Source organism: Cyprinus carpio, chromosome B8 (genome assembly GCF_018340385.1).
Source record: "Cyprinus carpio isolate SPL01 chromosome B8, ASM1834038v1, whole genome shotgun sequence".
Classification (NCBI taxonomy): Eukaryota; Metazoa; Chordata; class Actinopteri; order Cypriniformes; family Cyprinidae; genus Cyprinus; species Cyprinus carpio.
The window spans coordinates 16,830,192-16,853,497 of record NC_056604.1 but is presented as its reverse complement, the minus strand read 5'-3'; the positions used below and the strand labels follow the sequence as shown (position 1 = coordinate 16,853,497).

At 33.8% G+C, this 23,306-nt stretch overlaps 2 protein-coding genes and 2 pseudogenes across 2 annotated transcripts; 1 reads left to right on the top strand and 3 right to left on the bottom strand.

Annotated features, from left to right (window-relative positions):
• Positions 1–2,411: 2,411 nt before the first annotated feature.
• Positions 2,412–3,326, bottom strand: LOC109053194 (annotated as a pseudogene).
• Positions 3,327–11,376: 8,050 nt separating this feature from the next.
• Positions 11,377–13,912, bottom strand: LOC109053242 (rano class II histocompatibility antigen, A beta chain). The gene is made up of 5 exons (XM_042729090.1): positions 13,801–13,912; positions 13,289–13,546; positions 12,800–13,078; positions 12,593–12,706; positions 11,377–12,049 (listed from the first exon to the last, which is right to left on the bottom strand). Exons 1-5 carry the CDS (start codon positions 13,910–13,912, stop codon positions 11,985–11,987), a joined length of 828 nt encoding a protein of 275 aa, XP_042585024.1. The 3' UTR covers positions 11,377–11,984.
• Positions 13,913–14,034: 122 nt separating this feature from the next.
• Positions 14,035–15,807, top strand: LOC109053193 (H-2 class II histocompatibility antigen, A-U alpha chain). The gene is made up of 4 exons (XM_019070614.2): positions 14,035–14,141; positions 14,363–14,644; positions 14,821–15,102; positions 15,186–15,807. The coding sequence occupies exons 1-4, from the start codon at positions 14,078–14,080 to the stop codon at positions 15,305–15,307; spliced, it is 750 nt and encodes a 249-aa protein (XP_018926159.1). The 5' UTR covers positions 14,035–14,077; the 3' UTR covers positions 15,308–15,807.
• Positions 15,808–21,773: 5,966 nt separating this feature from the next.
• LOC109053239 lies at positions 21,774–23,151 on the bottom strand (annotated as a pseudogene).
• Positions 23,152–23,306: the final 155 nt, after the last annotated feature.

The window sequence follows — 23,306 nt, the reverse complement described above, 5'->3', positions numbered from 1 at the left end:
CTGTTTTATCATATTTTTAACCAAGTAAACACACCGAAGAGACTTCTTTCAAAAATATATATTAAAAAATTAAAGACTCCAAACTGATGAATGGTAGGGCACAAACAAAGCTTTGAAACATTGACCACAAACTTAATACAACAAACCATTCCATTTTGAGCTGTGATCTGTATGTCACAATATGTGACTGTTCATTTGCATTGTGATGTGATTCAGTAATTGACTTTAATTGCTCATTTTTACTGTAGTAAACAATTCGTAGTATAAAGTCAATCAGTTTGTCTGAAGATCTTTAGCAGGTTTAAGCATTTTTTCTTTCTCTTAATGCTAAGATCTCACAGTCTCTAGCTCAATGTCCACCTTGTGGAGACCCCTGGAAACACTTAGGATTCAGGTGTGAGAATGTTTTGCAATACACTGCTCCTCAGTGCTGCTCGTTGCTTGCAGAAGTAGGAAACAGGCTGTCTGTAAAAGTGTATCACCAGCAATAAACAACATCTCAATCTATGTTACTGACAGAAAAGGATGATGTTTCTTTATCACAGTACATAACACTAACCTGTGGACATCTCATTAGCTTTCATCTTTGTATCATCTCTCATCCACGTCTGGTTGGCGGGTTTGGGGTAAAAATCATAGGCACTGCACACCAGAAGAGCTTTCTCATTCCCCTTTCTGATTCCGTGACTGAACAGATAATAACTTCTGGTTTTACTGCAGAAAGGAAAACATACATGAAACATACACAAATAAGAAGACATGAAATTATGAGGAAATAACTGCTTAAAACACACTAACCCACAGGCCATCCAAAATGTAGATGAGTTTGTTTCTTCGTCAGAACAGATTTGGAGAAATTTAGTATTACAATGCTAAATTCTGTGCACCAATGGATCAAATGGGTGCTTTCAGAATGAGAGTCCAAACAGCTGATAAAATCAATCACAATAATCCACAGGTTGGATACACACTACTGCAAGACACTCTTGACTGTATGCAAAAGTCAGCCTGGTGTCTTCAAGATAAAAGAATTTGACAAAAATTTGTCACTATCACAATACATATGCTGCATTACTACACTACTATCTTAGCTTCATCTTTGTTAGACACAACTGACACTTTTTATAGATATTGTAACTGTAAACATGTAGGCTAATACAAGAAGTTATAATGCATATGTTAAGATCCTAAATAAAAAAACAGCAGAATAGATAAGAAAAGAGTACTAAAAGGGAATGCTAACTACAGCTTTCTCCAGGACCAGTAAGTAGACTGTAAACTTAAAGAGCAGTTATATTGTAGCCTACTTGGGTTTACGATGCTTTTGGGAAACGCAGCCATGTTTGACTAACAAGCAGGCCAAAATCCACTTCCACAGTGGTATGTAAAGCAATGAATGTCATGATGGATGAGGCACAGTCAAAATATAGGTGACACTGACCTCTGGTGCTAATTTGTGCAATAGTGATGGGAAGTTTTTACTGACTCTCTCGTTTGATCTCGTTCATCAAAATGAACTAATCTTTAAGTCATTTTGTTTATTAAAGTGGCTTTAAATGTTATACTTTTAACAGCCAGAATATCAAATTCTGAATTAAGAAATCATTATAATGCACCCAAAAGATAATTTACAGGGGACATAAACAGTTACTTCACATTCCGAGTCTTTCTTCCATTTGTCACGTGACAGACGCAATGACCGGATCGTTCATGAAACGCGAGAAAAAAAGTGTCGCTACTTAGTTAATTATTTTTTTATTCATATTTTTGCCAAACAGTTTCACAGTTAAGCGTGTGTTGTAATTTTTATTGTTTAATGTAATCCATTTCAGATGATATGTAACATTCTGAAATATTTCATTTATCATGAATAAGCCCTTCAACAACCTCAAGGTAGAACATGAGATTGATTTGTATTTACTATTTACATCTAATTCCTAATTTTAAATGTCACAAATTATTGTGTCTGTGCAAATGTAGAGAAAAAAACGAAGAAAAAAATATGTAATTACTGACACACTAAAGATATTTGTTGGTGTCTTGCTATGCACTGATTCCATACAAATTTGCACTGCAAACCCTATATCAAAAATACTGCATCTTCCACCTATTTATAGCCTAGGTTAGATAAAATAGGTAGGCTATATAAAAGGAATGGATGAATGTTTTGTAAGTGTATTAGACACAGTCAAAATATGTGTGACAGTGACCTCTGCTGGTTAACATGTGGAACATCAGTCTCAAAGCATTGATAAAAACAGATTGATGAGTAAAATAAATGGTGTACTTAGCATCGACAAGCCTTCGCAGGTGAAAAAACAACACAAGACAAAATGCGAGAGATTGAAATGTTGGGATATATAAATGGAATGGGTGAATGTTTTGTGGTTGTATTTCAAGACCAGAATATAATTCATTTATAGAATTTATAATAACATAAACAAGGCCTGTTTCACACAGTCCACTCAAACAGTGTGTAGGAGGCACCTAATTAACATGTTCGGCTGGTCATATCTAATTCTTGTAAATAAAATTTTATTATAGTATTGTAGAAGTTTTATGACCAGAGCCTTTTAAAAACAGCTTTGAGCCTGAACATATAGAGTGCTCACAATTGCAGTGAAGTCTTTGATGAATGATCCTCTAAAATGGTAATATGGAGAGATGGTGCAGTCATAGATGTTATGGCTTACTGCTGTTCAGTCCCATTCATTGTTTGCACTGGAAGTAACAAACTGGAAGTCTGTAAAAGCCTGTAGACAGTAGCAAAACAACAAAATTTCCAACATCTCAGCTGATAATGACAGGGAATTTTTAAAAACAGCATCAGCAAACCATATCTGTCTTCATTCTGTACTTTAAATACCAACCTGTGTGTTTTGTAGTAAATCAGGCCTCCAGCTGCCATGAAGACCCCCATCAGCAGCCCCACAGACCCAAGAATGATCTTAGACCTTTCAGAGTCAGGTAGAGAGGGATCTGTAAAATGAAAGAAAATTCTGACAATATGTTCAGTGAGGGAACAAACCTAATCTTAACACCTTAAATTCACCTTATAAATTCGTCACAACTCTTCTTACCCCAGTGATAGTTCATGGGTCTATGGGAGCTGGCATGCTCCACCACACAAGAGATCTTCTCTCCAGGTTTGGGAAAATATTCCAGGTGGGAGTGGATTTGATAATACCAGTCTCCATTAGCCATCTCCTCAATGAACATCACATCAGCTGCCACTTTTCATTTCATCTCTCATCCACATCAGTTTAATGGGTTTGGGGTAGAAGTCATAGGCACTGCACACCAGCATAGCTTTCTGATTCACACTGCAACCGGATAATGACTTCTGATTGTACTGTAAAAGTAGAAAGGGTTAGATGTCTTATATATGTCAAACCAAAATAGCAAAGCTTAGAAACTAATAATATATTCTGTATTTAATATTAATAAGTATGTGTAGTGAATAAGGAACTGTTTTACCTGTTATCCTTGAAAAAGAGGCAATTAACTCTGGAATTGCATGGGTTCAGCACAAATTCTGCTTGTGCAAGTAAAATCTTGTTTTTTTTAATAGTCCTCTGCCAATTTTTTCCCAAATTCAGTGTAACCAACAACCTTATGCTCAGTACTGTTGTATCTCAGATATTCTATCATGTTGTAGGTGACCGAGAAGATAAATTCAATGTTTTTTGAGAGTAAGGTACTCAACACTGAATTTGGACATATCCATAATGTCCATGCACTGAAACAGAAAAGGGAAAGATAAGTTTAAATAACATTTTGACATAAAAAAAAACTAAGATTGACTAATACAAATAATTTTCAATACTAAATAAAATATCTTGTTTTTATTTTATAACAATTTTCATAATAACAAAGTATTTTATTGTAATAAACTTGTCAGAAGAAGACATAGTGATGCAAAATTTAATCCAATTCAGATGGTCAAGGTGTAATAATATGTAAATTTATTAAAAAGAATATAGAGAACAGAAACCACAAATCATAACTTGGAAATAAAGTTCTGGATAATAATAACAACCTTCAAATATAGAAAATGTTAACTCCAATGTTAGTACATTTTTAATAACAATCCATTTATGATGGATTGAACCCAACCAGTATTAATCAAAACATTAATACAATTGTAATAAAAACATAAACCATTATTCTGTTCGAATCAAAAGTACCAAAATATGAAGTATTAAAATATTAAAATATCAAAGTATCAGAGTATCAAAGTATCTGAATTTCAAGGTATCTGAATTTGAATAAAAACCTGTAAGAGTTCTAAGTCTGAGTCTAAGAGTTGTCGAGTGAAGCCAAAGGAAGAGGAAGTGAGCTGAAAAGATAGAGAGGCCAGAGTCTCAGAAAGTCAAAAACCCCCTACTCTATTTTGCAGAGTCTATCTTATATACTGTTGTTCTAGACATAAGTCGTCATCTGGCTATCACTAATAACACCTGACCTTTAAAAATAGTCTCGATTTTGGACTTCTTGAGTCTATCTTATATACTGTTGTTCTAGACATAAGTCGTCATCTGGCTATACAAAAGAACAATACATGCAGTTCAACGTTCATATGCAAAACAGACTCAGCTGACTACGTCAGTTAGAAATACTTTGAAATTACATATGAAATATACCATAAAGTTTACCAAAACATTTTTGAATATAAAAATGAAACCTATTAATATATTATATATATATATATATAATATATATATATATAAATATATATTAATGTTGAGACAGATGCTTACCATGAAATATTAATTCTTTAACTTTTGAAATGAAACGTTATCATTATGAATAGAACACATTTTGAGTATGTGACTTCTCAGAATCTCTCAACAACACTTGGGTTTAATTTAAATACGCGGACTTCTTCTCAGAATCTCTATCACCATGTGGATTTCTTAGAATCTCCACACACCACATAGTGAATCAGAATTCGATTATTTTGTGATTTGGTAAAGTTAGGAAATCATTCAGAAATGACATCATAATTCAGTTTGACATTTGTTTAGTTGTTAACACAAGATGATTAGTGACGGTAGTTTTTAAACCAAAATATTTAATATTGAGAATTCTAAATCACCTGAACACAAAGGTATTTTGTAGGGAAAATTTGTCATTTGTTTTTTTGTTAAAGCAAGATAAAAAATTGATTTAAGTATTGTTGTACATTTTTTTTTTAATTGTATTGTGGGAGTGGTGTTATTTGATTGTTTGTTATGATAATCACATCTGTGATGTCATTACAATACACACCCCTTAGTCAGCTACTCAGAATATATCAAACCAGAATATCCAGTTCATGACTGACCACAGCGCCACACTAAATTATAATACAGGATCCAAAAGTTCTGTGGTTGAATTCACTTCTGTGAACAAACATGATTGAAACATTTTGCGGAACATTTATTATTATTATTATTATTATTTCCTATTTTCTACATATTGAAGTCCAGAGAAAGTAAACATTTTCCACACTTTTTAATTAATGATGTGTTTTAACATGAACTTTATTAATTATAGTTTTTCTGATATGTATAATAAATATTATTGTTATAGTATATAATTATAGTATTAAAACCCAAGTTCCAGATATGATGAACAAAGACCAGGAGTCAGAGAGTTCAATTAAAGAAATAGAGAATACGCAGATTCTTCAAGGCTGGGTTGTTCAAACCCAAGCTCTAATCTGAAACTTTCCAAAAACATCCAGATATGAAGTCCTTTTTCTCAGCTAGAGGTTTCAGTCAGTATTCTTTTCTATTTTCTAATGTTTAAAAATTAAGAATAAATTAAATGATTCAATTCTAAATTGGTAATGTAGATGAGAGGCCGTAATGACCTTTAAGACCTAAACTGTCATAATTCAGAAGAGTAAATGCATGTTTTGACGTGTTGGGCACTTTTCTCAAACCAAGAAGAGAGCACATTCCAGTGTGAGACATGTAATTCTATACTATTCAAGTTTCACATTGGGAAATCCTTTAAATCATTTAATATTTCCAATAATAATATTAATTTACTTAAAAAACAAACCTGCAAGGCTTCATCTGTCTGTTTAATCTGGAGTGTATTTTAATATTTTGAATGGTTATATTTGTCTGTTTAAACATTATATAAATTGGATATCTATTTTATGGAGAAATAGCACAGTGGCTCTGTTCTAAATATGTGTTTCAATGTGCACTGTCTGCCAGTTAAGAAGAAAGAGAATGCAGATAATAAAGTTACATGCAACTCTTACAGACTTTGAAATATACAAAGTCTGAATTTTAGGTCATTTTAATTCCAGGTATAGGTATTTATTTATTTATTTATTTCCGCTAATAGCCGGATTTGTGTGTGTTTGTGGCAAAACATGCTACATGTAATATGTATCTTCAATACATTGAGAAAGATGAAACATGAATTTGGTTTTATTGTAATTCTGGATTTTTAGAGTTATATTTTTTTTATTTTAGATTAATTTTAATTATTTTATTATTTATATTTATTGAATGTTTTGTATAAATTGCAGCTAAGGCAACAACCACAACAAGCAATTTTGTTACAATTCTAAAACATTCATTTCATATTTTCAGTAGTTTGTTTGTCCTATTTTTAAACAACAGTGGAATACCAGACATTTATTACAATAATTTCTGATGTATGATGCAATCCTTTCCAATAGTGTGTATATGATCCACAGCCAGTTTTGCAAAGCAAATTAACATCTGTACATAACAATAGAACTGGGGTGGGAATCTTTAGTCAACTCACGATCCGATCCGATTCTGATTCTGGGAGTCACGATCCGATTCCAGAACAATTCTTGATCTACCCCCCCCCTCTGGGAGTCACCATCCGATTCCAGAACAATTCTTGATCTACCCCCCCCCCAACCCCCCCTTTTAAAAATAATTACAAATTGAAAAGATAATTAAAACAGTTGTATGTTAAGAATTTTAAACTAATAAAACTTCAAAACATAACTAAATAACATTAATTATAATATATTAATTTCCTGTCTATCCTATAATGTCTAAAATATCATAATTATGTCTACCAAGCTCTGATAATGTATGGAATATTATATTAACAGACTATCCAAATGTTAATAAAACAATAGGCCTATACCTTTGGAAGCATGGATGTGTCTGTCACTTTGGTTCACACAAAAATGAATAATTTATAAATAATTATAAATAATTAGTAATAATTTACCCTGGTTGTTCTAAACCTGCATAAAGTTCTTTCTAATGTTGATCACAAAAGAAGATACTTTGAAGAATATCTCTCAGCTAAACAGCTGATGGTTGTAACTTCCATAGTAAGGTAAAAAAAAAAAATAATAATAATAATGATAACATCAGAGTCATTGGGGACCAGAAACTGTTCCTCTTTTCTGTTCAACAGAAGAAAGAAATTATTACAGGTTCAGAACAACTTGTGGTTGTGTAAACGATGACAAAATTTTCATTGTTGGATGAACTGTCCCTTTAAGTCAGACTGAAATGCCTTTCTGCGCGTTCATCATTAGTTACTGGACAGACACATTGATAACTTTCCCATTCTGCCCTATATCTGGAGAGTCTTGTGTTCAAAGGGCAGATGTGAGCTCCAGATGTGTTAAACCGCACAGGTTTGTTTACCACATGCTGCGCTCCTGTGAAAGGGCGTTCTTCTTATTAAATTTATTTAATTAAAAATGCTATTAGTATTATAAACAGTGCAAAATACTTATTGTTTATTCAAATATGTGTTGGCCTTTGTAAAATATGGGACAAATCATTTTACCTTAAATATGGGACGATTCCGTATTTTAAGGGACGGGTGGCAACCATAAATTTTTTCAAATATGTGTTGGCCTTTGTGGAATAAAGGAAAAATATTTGTAAAACATTTTGAGGTGCAAGTGCACGGTTTGGTGTGGTAGGTATAGTTAAATACATGTTTCACATTTGGCTGTTGGAACTGTTCTGGTGTCCGTTATCTCCACATCTGAACACACAGACACAAATATTTGTGAAATCAATCTTGTTTTTAAAGGGATTAAATGTGGATGATAAATACACACCCACCTCATGTTCTGGTTTGAGGTTGCTGAAGGGCTTTGTGCTCCACAAAACAGCTGTAAATGTCTCCTTCCTCTGGAATGAAGCTCAGTCGAGAAAATAAATTCAGTGTCCCGTCTTTGTTGGGGTAATCTCTGCTGAGAGCTGATTGGTCTTTGACTTTTACATTGTTCTTGATCCACAAGACTCTGACAGGTGGAGGGAAGAATCCAGAAACCAGACAAACCAGGGTGTTGCTGACATTTAATTTGACATCATTTCTTGTGTAAACTGAGGTCCAGGGGGGTTCTGTAGTACATTTAAATTGTATCAATGCATTTAAACTTTAAAGTTTTATAATAACCACATGAAATCAGATTACTCTAATGTATAGTAGCCTACACAAAATGATTGGCTATTTTAAATCCTTCTAATTACATTTAAAAATTGTAATGTTTAACCCTTTTTTGCCCAAATGTTTCTGAATGGTTTCATGCATATAGTCATGTTATTTTTTTCTTGAAAATCGTATTTGAATGTGTGACAACTATAGTTGCCGGTGGGCAAATATGTTGTACTGACCCCTTCAATGTCAAATCTGAATAGGAGGAGAGCATTTGGCATCTAACTCAAAATAACTGCTTTCAACAGATCAATCTTTATTCATAAACAAATTTATCATGCATAAAAGTTAAAGAACATTTGATGCAAACCCCAAAAAGGCTGCATCTCGTTTATAATGTCTTGAATATGATAACACAACAAATCCATTTGTCTTAAAATGGTGGAACATAGTGCAGAACGAAGAGCAGCCATTAAGTTGACCCAACAGGGTATTGTGTATCAATAAGTTAAATAAATGAATAAAAATAAATAGAATTAAGAAAATATTACATCTATATAATAAAAAGGTTATACCTGAATGAAAATTACGCATTTAACTGTTTGGTTACCAACATTATGCAAAATATCTTCTTTTGTGTTCAACAGAAGAAAGAATCTCATAGGTTTGCAACTTGAGGATGACACAATTTCTATTTTTTGGTGAACTTTCCCTTATGTAAGCAGTTTTAGTATAAGTAGCCTACAAATGAGTGCTGCAGTGAAGGTACAAGTAGATGTATAAATTTACATAAACATATTTGCATACTATACTTTGTGATGTAAATATGTAGAATCTCATTTATTTAATGAACAGGCACATACTGATTTGGTCAAATGGATTAACCTTGACAAAAGTCCTTGATATTCATGAAATTAATGATATTCTTTTTAAAATATATGATTATTTAAATAAGTATCATAGGCTACACCCATGATTTTTTGTTTATTTATTTACTTATTATTGAACATGCACGTATTTTCATTCTTAGAAGTGTGTTAAATGAAAATAAATAAATAAAAATGAATAGAATGAAGAAAATATTACATCTATTTTTTAGGCCCAAAGTATTCACTGGCTGACTGTAGTAGGTGATTTCATATAATAATGTAACTATAAACTCATTACTTCTCTGAATTTCAACATTACAATGGAACTAGTCCATAAGCTACTAGTCCAAAAATGTATTAGGGTCCTTTACCAATTAGAATGAAACGCATCCACTGGATAAAGGGGCCTCAACATTTTGCCCCTTACAAAACATAATGTCATAAACGGGAGAAAAAGATAATCTACGTCAATCAATCCCATGTGTTAGCTCTTTCTAGCCCATTCTTCCTTTTGTGTGACTGCCTGAAGTTTGTAAACTCCTGCTGTCACTTGAAAACTGGAAATCTCCGACCCCCATGGCAAAAGCAGACACAGAAAGGAAAGCTGTGGAAAAATTGCTCTCTCATCTCCTCCTTTTGACAGATTTATTCCCTATCAAATTAAGGTCTACTGTCCAGTAGAGATGTCAGTTAAAGGGTTAAGTTATGTTTTAGGTGAGATATTATGAAAGGAAAAAGCACTAAACAAGACCAATAACCTTGATTTATTAACCTGTTAACACAGTATACCCCATTTCCCCATGATATGTACTGTATTTACAAGTTATTTGCCCACCGGCAACTATAGTTTCCGCTTGGACTTTTGACTAAGTATACAAAAAACTATAGATCTCCTGGAAGATTTGTTTTGTTTGGATGATTCTAGAGACCTTCATGATTATGTGTATATATATATATATACTTAATATATATATATATATATATATATATATATATATATATATATATATATACATAATCATGAAGGTATTTTTTGTTGACATATATATATATGTGTGTCAACAAAAAATACTTATTAGTAACTTGAAAATACATTTCTTTGGGAGGGTTTTGCCTTCGCCATTTGGAAGTAGGGGTTCAAAACTTAACTGTGACAGCAAGGAAGTGAATCACCTTTTTTTTTATTGGTTGGTGTTTGCTTGCATGTCATTGAGAAATAAAACATGGATAACATATAGAAAAATATTTACAAAAGGAAAATGACAACTATAAACTGTGGCAACTATAGTTGCCGTTGGGCTTAAATGGGTTCATCCAAAATCAGCTTTAGACATAAAATTAGCCCAGAAGACGCCTTGAGATAAAACTGAGATAAAATTGCTATTGATAACAATAGCCCAGTGAGCCACTTGAGAGTTTTTTTTTTTTTTAAAGAAAGAAATGACTAAACAAACACTTTATTTCATTACAATTACAAATGTTGTTTTAACATTAGGAATCATACTAATAAAAAGTTCAAAAGTACAGCTGTGCTATAGCAATGCTGGCTTGAAAACCTCTGTGGTTGGTTGAACTGTTTAGGCTATGCAACAAATAAAATGGTTTCCTTTTTAACTTTTAAAACTACTTCACAACAACAACAAGAAGATAGTAGAAACTATAGTTTGTTTTCTGTGGTCATATTTTGTAGTATCAGCCCTTTTTCACCCCAGTGATAGATCATGGGTTTAAAGGAGATGGTGTGCTCCACTACACAGGAGAACTTCTGCCCAGGTTTGGGGAAGTATTCCAGGTAGGAGTGGATCTGGTAGTACCTCTGTAGTATTCTCCTCCCTCTCTGCCTTTTTTTGTTCCATTACACGGAAGTCATTTTAATCTAGCTGCACTCAAAAAGCTATTCAGATATCTTACATAAATTATGCTCTCAGTATTAAAATCAAAGGCCAATGGCTCCAGTCCCAGGGCAAAAACTTCTGATGGACAGAAGGAGAGAAAGGCAAACTTTTTTTGATAAGCATATGCCTTAGCCTAGATTTGTCTGCTACATAGTTAGCAAAGCCCTACATAAAAACACATAAAACAAACACTACAAATTAACAAAAGATTACAAAATATTCAGACACTTCATAGTAAATTTTATTTAATGATTTGTAGATTACATTTAAAAGATTACTTTCATGAAAACATTTGCAATTTGAAACAGAGAGTCATTTTGCAAAGCAACTGGTTCAGTTGATTTGGAGTTTCTAAAAGCTCAGTTTTTTTTCCATCACTAACAGGACCATCCTAAAGTGATTTTTGAATATAAAACCCCCTGACACTTTCACATGCAAAATAATATTTTAAGCAAACACGATAAAGTTTTATGCACACTAAATCTTTTGCATAACAATTATGGGAAACTAGATGTACAACAACAAATAGGAAAGTGACAGAAATGGTTTTATAGTTTTTTTCCCTTTTTTTTTTAATTTCCATACTATTTAGATAACAGATAACCATAAGAAAGGTGAGAGGAGCTATAAAACTTAGAATTGCTATTTTAACTGACAAGAGACTGATTAACCAAAGAGACTGATGCTTATTAAATCAGATAATATGGATAATCAGAAGATGAGAAATACTTTATAGGGGACTGATGTCTAAATATTGTCACACAGCCCTCATACTCAAGCCACGGTTCTCTAAGATGGTGTGGAGGGTTGCAGACTTAGATATTGCGACCTACTGCTCTTCAGTGCCATTCATTGTTTGAAGTGGAAGTAAACAGACTGGAAGTCTGAAAAAGCCTGTAGACAGCAACAAAACAACAGCATTATCAACATCTCAGTTAATATTAATAACACAGATTATTTTATTTTTTTTAACACACCACCAGCCCACCGAATCTCTCTTCATTCTTAACAATATATGAACAGTGTTGGGGAAAGTTACTTTTAAAAGTAATGCATTACAATATCACGTAACTAACTGCATTATCAAGTTACTTTTTATATAACATAATGCATTACAGTACCTTTGTGTTAAATATATATATAGCAACTGTAAAGGACCTTTCCCACAAAGAATAAAATTAAAAAGCTTCAGGCTGAAAGAAGTGCCTCTTCCTCTGCACCTCACTCCCGAGTTCTCTCACCACGGGGACAGGAGATGTGTCAGTGAATAAACGGGACATCCAAAGCAATTTTCATTACTTGAAAAAGTACCTCAGATATTTAGTTGTTAATTTAATGGTAATGATTTACTTTACTTGTTATTTGAAAAAGTAGTCTGATTGCGTAACTTGCATTACTTGTAATGATTTATCTCTAACACTGAACATGAATACCAACCTGTGTGTTTTCTCTTGTAGTAGATCAGTCCTCCACCTGCTATAAAAACCCCCATCAGCAGCCCCACAGCCCCAAGAATGATCTTAGATCTTTCAGACTCAGGCAGAGAAGGATCTGTAATTAACATTTTATTTTTTCTTATTTTAAATATGTCCCCTGAGGCAACTGATTTTAAACACTTTAATTTCATCATAACTCACTTCTCACCCCAGTGATAGATCATGGGTTTATGGGAGCTGGCGTGCTCCACCACACAGGAGATCTTCTCTCCAGGTTTGGGGAAGTATTCCAGGTGGGAGTGGATCTGGTAGTACCAGTCTCCATCAGCCAGCTCCTCAGTGGACGTCACATCAGTTGTCACCTCTTTATCATCTCTCATCCATGTCAGTTTAATGGGTTTGGGGTAGAAGTCATAGGCACTGCACACCAGAACAGCTTTCTCATTCCCTTTAGCTTCCCTGTCTGACCGAATAATTACTTCTGGTTTTTACTGTAGAAGTAAAAAAAAAAAAAAAAAAAAATATATATATATATATATATATATATATATATATATATATATATATATATATATATATATATATATATATATATATATAAGGGTGTGACACTAATAAATTAACACTGAAATTAACAAATATAACTGCTATTTTCACGTATTGTAAATAGCATCTATCGCAAGTAGAATTATTTTACCTGTTAACGCTGCAAAAGGGTCAGTTAACATTCTCAATTGTCTGCATTGTTGCACAGGAAGATCTCCCTTTGCAAGTAGAATCATGTTATAATCCTCTGCCCATTTCTCTCCAAATTCAGTGTAACCAACAACCTTTTTCTCAGTACTGTTGTATCTCAGATATTCAAACTTGTTGTAGTTGACTGAGAAAGTAAACTCGAAATTTTGAGAGATAGATGCATGACACAACATTTGGACATATCCGTAATGTCCGTGCACTAAAAAAGAAAAAAAAGAGAAATGAACAGGAATACAAAAATGAGCAAATATAAGATATATCTTTAGATTATATTATGTTATAATATAATACAAGAGCAGACTGAAGACACTTAATAAAATCAAGAAGTTTATTTTAAAAATGTTTGGGCAAACAAAATTCTGCAACACTGAATTCTGGAGAAATTTATTACACAAATGAATCCTAGATCACTTAAACACAGAGACATTTTTATATAAAAGCATTTAATCTTACCTGTTTCAGATAAAGCAGGCAATAACAGAAACAGTACAGGTCTGTACTGCATTTTTGCATTTGTGCCACGTACTTTTGACTTATGAATATATTGGTCTGGGCACTGTAACATGCATGCCTGGATATGATAATGCCACTCTTAATGTCGGCATCTGCCAATCAGATCATTTAAAACCAAAATATTATTCTAATGACTGAACACTGCACCATACTGAATTGTAATGTTAAGCAGAAGGATGCAACCATTCTTTGGTTAGATTCACTTCTGTGAACAAACATGCTTGGAACATTTTGTGGAATAACATTTTTCATCACCTATTTCCTATATACTGAGGGCCAAAGTAAGTAAAAACTTTCAGACAAACTTTGGGATTTTGATTTAAAAATGTGTTTTAAAATGTGGTCTGAATGGTAAAGGATACTTTGTAGTGTAGCACAATATTATTGATAATCTTCTATGAATAAATATTTGTAAGACGTTCATGTTAAAGCTTATAGTGTTATTTTATTTCATGTTCCTTATGAGTTATAACATAATCATCTTCTAAATTCTGTGATCTAGGCTATCTTGAATATGGCTTGATAATATCGTGCACTGGATCAGCAGGTACTAATGAAATTCTCTTCACTTTTAATAATGAAGTGGCTGCATACATCGACCTTAATGAGAAAAAATTGTTTTTTGTAGTACCTGACTTTGTACAAGTACCTGACTTTGTACAAACACAAACTATCTTCAGTACACACCCTTTGGAAACTATTAACATAGATTTTATTGAAATAACAAATTTTTGCAAAGACTCATTTTTCAGGACACTGTCCCTTAAAGCATCTGAAACTCTTGGTAAGTTTTATTTTAATCTAAAACCCATTTGAATTAAACATTTAACTATATCAATTCAAAATGAAGGGACTAAAATGTGCAAACATTTTAGTATGAATTACAAATACAGGAAAAGAGTATTTCATGTTTGTTATTATCAAACTGAAATAACATTTAAAATAAAAAATGTCTTTCAGAACCCCCTTGGACCTCAGTTTACCCCAGGAATGAGGTGAAATTAAATGTCAAGAACACCCTGGTTTGTCTGGTTTCTGGATTCTTCCCTCCACCTGTCAGAGTCTCATGGAGCAAGAACAATGTGAGTGTGACAGATGAATCAACTTTTAGCAGATATTACCCCAACAAAGACGGGACAATGCATGTAATTTCTCGACTGAGCTTCATTCCAGAGGAAGGAGACATTTACAGCTGTTCTGTGGAGCACAAAGCCCTTCAGCAACCTCAAACCAGAACATGGGGTGGGTTTATATTTATTATTCACATTTAATCCCTGTTAAAAACACACAGTGAATTTCACACATATTTGTGTCTGTGTATGCAGTTGTAGAGATAAAGGAGCCCAGCACTGGTCCATCAGTGTTCTGTGGAGTTGGCCTTGCTCTTGGACTTCTGGGTCTGGCCACCGGAGTCTTTTTCATTGCCAAAGGAAAGAACTGGATATAATTATACTGATACAGTTACATTGACATATGTGTTGTTAGTGCTGTTACTAATGCCATACACATTTGCATTGCAAAACCTTCTGTGAGTCAAATACACACTATATTCTTCCTGTTTTAAAAACAATAATCTACAACATGGTTCTGCATTGTACATTTAATGATATTCCTCTTCCTTTTAAAAAATTAAAGTATAATAAACTAGTAAAAAATATGAATGTGTATTTCAAGAGAATTTATTTTCTAAAAGTACACAGGCTCAAAGGTGGACACATAGCACTCATAAATACAGTATGAATTGTAAAAAGATCAGCCAGCACATCACAGTCCCGGGCTGGACAGATCTGAAGGCTCTGCACATCACTGTTCCTGGATGCATACATGCTATATATTTTGCTAAATATAAAACAACGAAATGCGTCATTTTCATACAGTTGTCATTTCATTGCCATACACTGATATCAACATATTGATATTATTTTTTTAAAAACTCATGCCACGACTGAGGGATACTATAATTTACAAGTTGATGTAAAATGAGGTTTTGATAAAGTTTTCATTAATGAAAATGAACATTATAAAACATTGTATATAATTATAAAAAAAAATAAAAATAATAGAAGGATCTATAAAATAAGACATTCTGCCTATGTCAAATTAGACATTTATTCTTAACACTTAAATTTCATCATTGTATTTACCCTGGTGATAGATCATTTGTCTATGAGAGCTGGTATGCTCCACCATGCAGGAGATATTCTCCTTCTCCTTATTGCAGAAAGAAAAAAATAAAACATACATAAATACAAAGTCATGAAATATTAAAAAAAATTCTAATAGCTTTTTTGTTTTAAAGTTTCACCTACAAAATGTACTCACCTTCAGGTCATCCAAGAAATTGCATCTTCTAGATCTTCTAAATTCTTAAATCTTTAGGTTATCATGTATTTGACATAATTAAATCATGCAGTGCACCTGGTAGTAATGAAATGCTCTTGATTTACAATAATTAAGTGCCTACATACGTGGACTTAACAAAGAAAAACTGTCGTAGTACCAAATAGTTTTCTATATGTTCCTGGTCCAGAAACTCTGGTATTTACTACTGATCATGAAGACCCTTTTGCTGGATCAACACTTTTGTGCAAAGATTCACATTTCAGGATGCTCTCCTTTAATGTATCTCAATCTCTTGGTAAAGTATTGTTTTTACTCCACGGTGACATCATCTAAATCCAATTTTATTTAGTAAGAAGAATTTGGAATATCAAAACTGGTTTATAATAAAGTGATTTATGATTTAGTGTGATATTGTTTTTTGTTATATTTTAATTACATACATATTACATGAATGTACTGAAAAAAAAAATGTACATTCATCTTTCAGAACCTCCCTGGACCTCAGTTTACCCCAGGAACAATGTGAAATTAAATGTCAGGAACACCCTGATTTGTCTGGTTTCTGGATTCTTTCCTCCACCTGTCAGAGTCTTGTGGACCAAGAACAATGTGTGACAGATGAATCAAATCTCAGCAGAGATTTCCCCAAACAAGGCCGGGACACTGAATGTATTTTCTCAACTGAGCTTCATTCCAGAGGAAGGAGACATTTACAGCTGTTCAGCCAGTGCCGGCCCTACCTAATAAGCAATGTAAGCGGCTGCATAGGGCCCCCGTGGCCACCAGGGGGCCCCGTGTCAGGAGTTCAGACAGCAATCACGGGTGTAAGGCAAGATGATGGTGTGGAGCAACAGCAGAACTGAGCTGGAGCGTTCTCTGAAGCTGTACTTCCACAGGAATGAATTAAACCCGTTCGTGGACACGCACTGTAAGTGTCTGACAAATCGTGTAGAATACAATGTGCGCTCAGCACCTCCGGCCCCGATCGCGAAATCGAAAGCGAAACTAAAAAGAATGTGCGTGCGTATTCAAACGCAATTTCAATACCAGCAGTTTGAGAGCAGCTGCGGCTCCCTGATGCCTGAAAATTAGGCTGCATACAATATCTAGGCTGTAATTCGTATGCACACTATAATAGGATGTGTAGTTCTAAGTTATTATAAGTTATCCTTTTTAGTTTCATTATTATTATTATTTTACATTTTTGAGCTAAATCTCAAAATTGTCTTATGGTGTGACTGTCTCAAGGATGTTCAATAAATTACAACTTTTATAAATTAAAAAGAAAAGCATACAATTGTTAATAAATACCTCAGAGATAATTTTACTTTAAAGTGTATATTTCAGTAATTGCCAAAAAAATTTTCATCCATATACAGAGTTTAAAACCATATCCTGATTTTAAACTCCACAGACAACTTTAATTAGTAAAAGGGCCATAGTAGTGTTTTACAAAAAAAGCATTTTTACTGCATATGCGTTTTTACAGCATAGACTGTGTACATTGGGATGGGATGTGGGTGGTTAGGTAAAATCTGCTTAGGGCCCCCAAAACGCTAGGGCCGGCACTGTTTTCAGCCCTTCAGCAACCTCAAACCAGAAGATGGGGTGAGTTTGTATTTATTATTCACAGTTAATCCTCTTTAAAAGCATTTGATGAATTTCATAAATATTTGTGTCTGTGTATGTAGTTGTAGAGATAAAGGAACCTAGCACTGGTCCATCAGTGTTCTGTGGAGTTGGCCTTGCTCTTGGGCTTCTGGATCTGGCCACAGGAGACTTTTTCATTGCCAAAGGATATAACTATAATGATACAGTAACATTGACATATGTGTTGTTAATGCTGTTACTAATGCCATACACATTTGCATTGCAAAACCTTCTGTGAGTCAAATACACGCTATATTCTTCCTGTTTTAAAAACAATAATCTAACATGGTTCTGCATTGTACATTGACTGATATTCCTCTTCCTTTTGAAAATGTAAAATATAATAAACTAGAAAAATATGAATGTGTATTTCAAGAGAATTTATTTTCTAAAAGTACACAGGCTCAAAGGTGGACACATAACACTCAGATCTGAAGGCTCTGCACATCACTGTTCCTGGATGCATACATGCTATATACTTTGCTAAATATAAAACAACGAAATGCGTCATTTTCATACAATTGTCATTTCATTGCCATACATTGATATCTACATATTGATATTTTCTTTTTTTAAATGGTCAAATTCATGCCACGATTGAGGGATGCTGTAATTCACAAGTTGATGTAAAATGAGGTTTTGATAAAATCTTCATAATGAAAATGAAAATTTATAAAACATTACACTATATATAATTATAAAAAAATAAAGAGTATAGGGCTGGAAGAATGCTGAAAGCTGGCTGCACACTAGACGATTTTAAAATCTTAACCGATTTTAAAACCATGGGTGACTACAGACAAGAAGACATTTCAACTGATTTTTAGCCTTATAATCCTCTGAACACACACACTAGATGATTCGACCAGACCACACACTTGATGATTGTAGGAATGATCTCACAGTGACGTGATTTCATGGACACTCGCGAGATCAAACGTATAAAAAAAATAATATGATTGATGTATTCTTTCGTAGCATGTTTGTAGCTGCCAGGTTTCAGCTATAGAAGCACTCAACATCCGGTAGGTGACGCTTGCTCGCTCTCATTGGCTATCGCGGATATCATGACAGAGGCAGCCAGATCAAGAGTCGTAAATGTTTGATATTTATGATTTGAGTTTGCTTATGCTCCGTCTCGATCGGGAGTAGTTAAATAATAGTAATGGCACCACACAATAGGATTTTTTGGACAAAAAATCACTTGCGACAAGCTGCGAATCGGGCCACATCCCCCAATCGTTCAGGCTTGCAAATCGGGCTTAAAATCGTCTAGTATGCGGCCAGCCTTGGTTAGGTAAACCTTAATGGACATAACGGAGACGTTGTGTTGAAGTCTGACACTAGGGGTCGCTCCTGGGAGCCCAGAAACCTCTAACATCATTGAGAAAAGGCCAAAGAAATTTGCATAGCTGGCCACGCCCTGGACGTCTGGGTATAAATAGGCCAGCGTGGCATTTGTTCACTTAATTGTTCTTAAAAGGGTCATCGGATGCCCATTTTCCACAAGTTGGTATGATTCTTTTGGGTCTTCATGAAAAGTCTATAACATACTTTGGTTAAAATTTATCAATGGTAGTGTAAAACACTCTTTTTACCTTGTCAAAACAGATCTGTTCACAGCGACCTGTTTCTGTGCATGTCCCTTTAAATAATAATGAGCTACTGCTTACCCCACCCCTCTCTTCCTTCTTGCATTTAAGTCACTATTCTTATTCATACAGTTATAACTGCTCAAAAACTATTTAAAATACATTTGTAAATGACTTATTAGTCATTAAAAAACACCTTTAATGTAGTGTATTCGATGCGACAAAGCGATCATTGCAAGTCATTTGAACTTTGTGTTTGTACAGGGCCGTAGCTGGGGTTTTCGGGGCCCCAGTGCAGGTTGTACCAGTGGGCCCTGTTTGTTTAATTTGTATGTTTTATTTATTTATTTATTTGTGCTATTTACACAATGTTTACGTTTTTTCAATAGGTGTCCAGGTACAGAAACCGAATATTCAAATGTAAAACAGCACTGCATAGGCTTCACTTTAAAAATTAAATATACAGTTAAACCAAAATTTATTCAGATACCTTCAACATTTCTCACATTATCACAGTTTATTCAGGTTGGATACACACTACTACAAGACACTCTTGACTGTATGCAAAAGTCAGCCTGGTGTCTTCAAGATAAAAGAATTTGACAAAACTTTGTCACTATCACAATACATATGCTGCATTACTACACTACTATCTTAGCTTCACCTTTCATCTTAGACACAGATGAACAACTGACACTTTTTATAGATATTGTAACTGTAAACAAGTAGGCTTATACAAGAAGTTATAATGCATATGTTAAGATCCTAAATCAAGAAACAGCAGAGTAGATAAGAAAAGAGTACTAAAGGGAATGCTTACCACAGCTTTCTCCAGGTATAGACCAGTAAGTAGACTGTAAACTTAAAGAGCAGTTATGCTGTCCTTGGGTTTGAGATGCTTTTGGGAAACGTAGCCGTGTTTGACTAACAAGCAGGCCAAAATCCACTTCCACAGTGGGATGTAAAGCAATGAATGTCATGATGGAGAAGGCACTGTCAAAATATAGGTGACAGTGACCTCTGGTGCTAACTTGTGCAATAGTGATGGGAAGTTTTTACTGACTCTCTCGTTTGATCTCGTTCATCAAAATGAACTAATCTTTAACTCATTTCGTTCATTGAAGTGGGTTTAAATTTTATACTTTTAACAGCCAGAATATCGAATTCTGAATAAAGAAATCATTATAATGCACTCAAAAGATAATTTACAGGGGACATAAAAAGTTACTCCACCTTCCGAGTCTTTCTTCCATTTGTCACGTGACAGACGCAATGACCGGATCGTTCATGGAACGCGAGAAAAAAAAAAAGTGTTGGCTACTTAGTTAATTATTTTTTTTATTCATATTTTTGACAAACAGTTTCACGGTAAAGCTTGTGTTGTAATTTTTATTGTTTAATGTAATCCATTTCAGATGATATGTAACATCTAAATTCTGAAATATTTCATTTATCATGAATAAGCCCTTCAACAACCTCAAGGTAGAACATGAGATTGATTTGTATTTACTATTTACTTCTTATTCCTAATTTTAAATGTCACAAATTATTGTGTCTGTGCAAATGTAGAGAAAAAACGAAGAAAAAAATATGTAATTACTGACACACTAAAGATATTTGTTGGTGTCTTGCTATGCACTGATCCCATACAAATTTGCACTGCAAACCCTATATCAAAAATACTGCATCTTCCACCTGTTTATAGCCTAGGTTAGATAAAATAGGTAGGCTATATAAAAGGAATGGATGAATGTTTTGTGGGTGTATTAGACACAGTCAAAATATGTGTGACAGTGACCTCTGGTGGATAACATGTGGAACATCAGTCTCAAAGCATTGATAAAAACAGATTGATGAGTAAAATAAATGGTGTACTTAGCATCGACAAGCCTTCGAAGGTGAAAAAACAACACAAGACAAAATACGAGAGATTGAAATCTTGAAATACATCCCTAGAAAAGGGGAATCTTCTAAACTAAAAAGTCAAGACCAGAATGTAATTCATTTATATAATTTATAATAACATAAACAAGGCCTGTTTCACACAGTCCATCATTTCATCTCTCATCCACATCAGTTTAATGGGTTTGGGGTAGAAGTCATAGGCACTGCACACCAGCATAGCTTTCTGATTCACACTGCAACCGGATAATGACTTCTGATTGTACTGTAAAAGTAGAAAGGGTTAGATGTCTTATATATGTCAAATTAAAATAGCAAAGCTTAGAAACTAATAATATATTCTGTCTTTAATATTAATAAGTATGTGTAATGAATAAGGAACTGTTTTACCTGTCATCCTTGAAAAAGAGACAATTAACTCTGGCATTGGGTTCAGCACAAATTCTGCTTGTGCAAGTAAAATCTTGTTTTTTTTTTTTGTTTTTTTTATAGTCCTCTGCCAATTTTTTCCCAAATTCAGTGTAACCAACAACCTTATGCTCAGTACTGTTGTTTCTCAGATATTCTATCATGTTGTAGGTGACCGAGCTAAGATAAATTCAATGTTTTTTGAGAGTAAGGTACTCAACACTGAATTTGGACATATCCATAATGTCCATGCACTGAAACAGAAAAGGGAAAGATAAGTTTAAATAGCTACTACATTATGCATAGGTAGAATATTATATCATGTATAATGAAGACTTACAGCTATTGTACATTATTGCAGGTGTAACATGTCTGCTGTTGTATATTAAAATGTAGAACCCTGAAAACATAAATGAACGAAATTAACACTAAAATAAATTATATTGTAACTTTTGCTCATATGCAACTAAACATGAGAACTAAAACAAAATAACATCTACAGTTGTCAAAGTTATTGTATCAGTTTCTTTTGGCAATAAAAACTGCTCCAGTGGCGAGACCCAGCAGCCCAAGGGCCAGAGCAACTCCACAGAACACTGATGGACCAGTGCTGGGCTCCGTTATCTCCACATCTGTACACACAGACACAAATATTTGTGAAATCAACTGTGTTTTTTAAAGGGGATTAAATGTGAATGATAAATACAATATAAACCCACCCCATACTCTGGTTTGAGGTTGTTGAAGGGCTTTGTGCTCCACAGAACAGCTGTAAATGTCTCCTTCCTCTGGAATGAAGCTCAGTTGAGAAAATAAATTCAGTGTCCCGTCTTTGTTGGGGTAATATCTGCTGAGAGTTGATTCATTTTTTTACACTTACATTGTTCTTGGTCCACAAGACTCTGACAGGTGGAGGGAAGAATCTAGTCACATGACAGATCAGGGTATTCTTGACATTCAACTGTGGATCACTTTTGGGATAGATTGAGCTCCAGGGGGGGTCTGGAAAAGATAGAAAGCATCAATCATAATATGACATTTCAAACATTTCAGTAAAACATTTTTATGCCTGTTTAAGCATGTCAAAGAAGGTTCTGCAAATAGATACTCCTTTTTTAGCATCCTCATATAGTGAAGGAAGCTCAATTTGGCCAGCAAAGTCAGGTAAAGTTATGATTTCTTTCTGCTCTTTGAAGTCTACATGTGCCACATGTTCATCATCTTCTTGATCTGAATCACCGTATGCTTCAATCAGCCAGAATTCATGGTAATCTATATTTTCACAAGTCAGATTATTATTATTATTATTATTAATAACAAATTTTAGGGTGATTATATTGAGATAATTTAAGATTCCTTTACATAGATATCCTTTTACGGCTAATGAAGATGCATGTTAATTTTTGAATAAGTATGTATAATTGATGAGCAAGTACAACTGCAGCTATTTACATTATGTAAATAATAATAATAATAATAATAATAATAATAATAATAAACATATACCTACAGTTACAACTACACTTATATGTTAAATGTAGATGCTGTACA

What these genes read in the sequence shown, in the direction of transcription:
- LOC109053242 (XM_042729090.1), bottom strand. Translation starts at nt 13,912, where the DNA reads ATGTTACAGTGCCCAGACCAATATATTCATAAGTCAAAAGTACGTGGC. An exon ending in GCCTGCTTTATCTGAAACAG is followed by an intron (nt 13,547 to 13,800) that starts GTAAGATTAAAT and finishes TTTCTTTTTTAG; the next exon opens with TGCACGGACATTACGGATAT. An exon ending in ACCCATGATCTATCACTGGG is followed by an intron (nt 12,707 to 12,799) that starts GTGAGAAGTGAG and finishes TGTTAATTACAG; the next exon opens with ATCCTTCTCTGCCTGAGTCT.
- LOC109053193 (XM_019070614.2), top strand. Translation starts at nt 14,078, where the DNA reads ATGCTTGGAACATTTTGTGGAATAACATTTTTCATCACCTATTTCCTA. An exon ending in CCTATATACTGAGGGCCAAA is followed by an intron (nt 14,142 to 14,362) that starts GTAAGTAAAAAC and finishes TCTGTGATCTAG; the next exon opens with GCTATCTTGAATATGGCTTG. An exon ending in ACCTCAAACCAGAACATGGG is followed by an intron (nt 15,103 to 15,185) that starts GTGGGTTTATAT and finishes CTGTGTATGCAG; the next exon opens with TTGTAGAGATAAAGGAGCCC.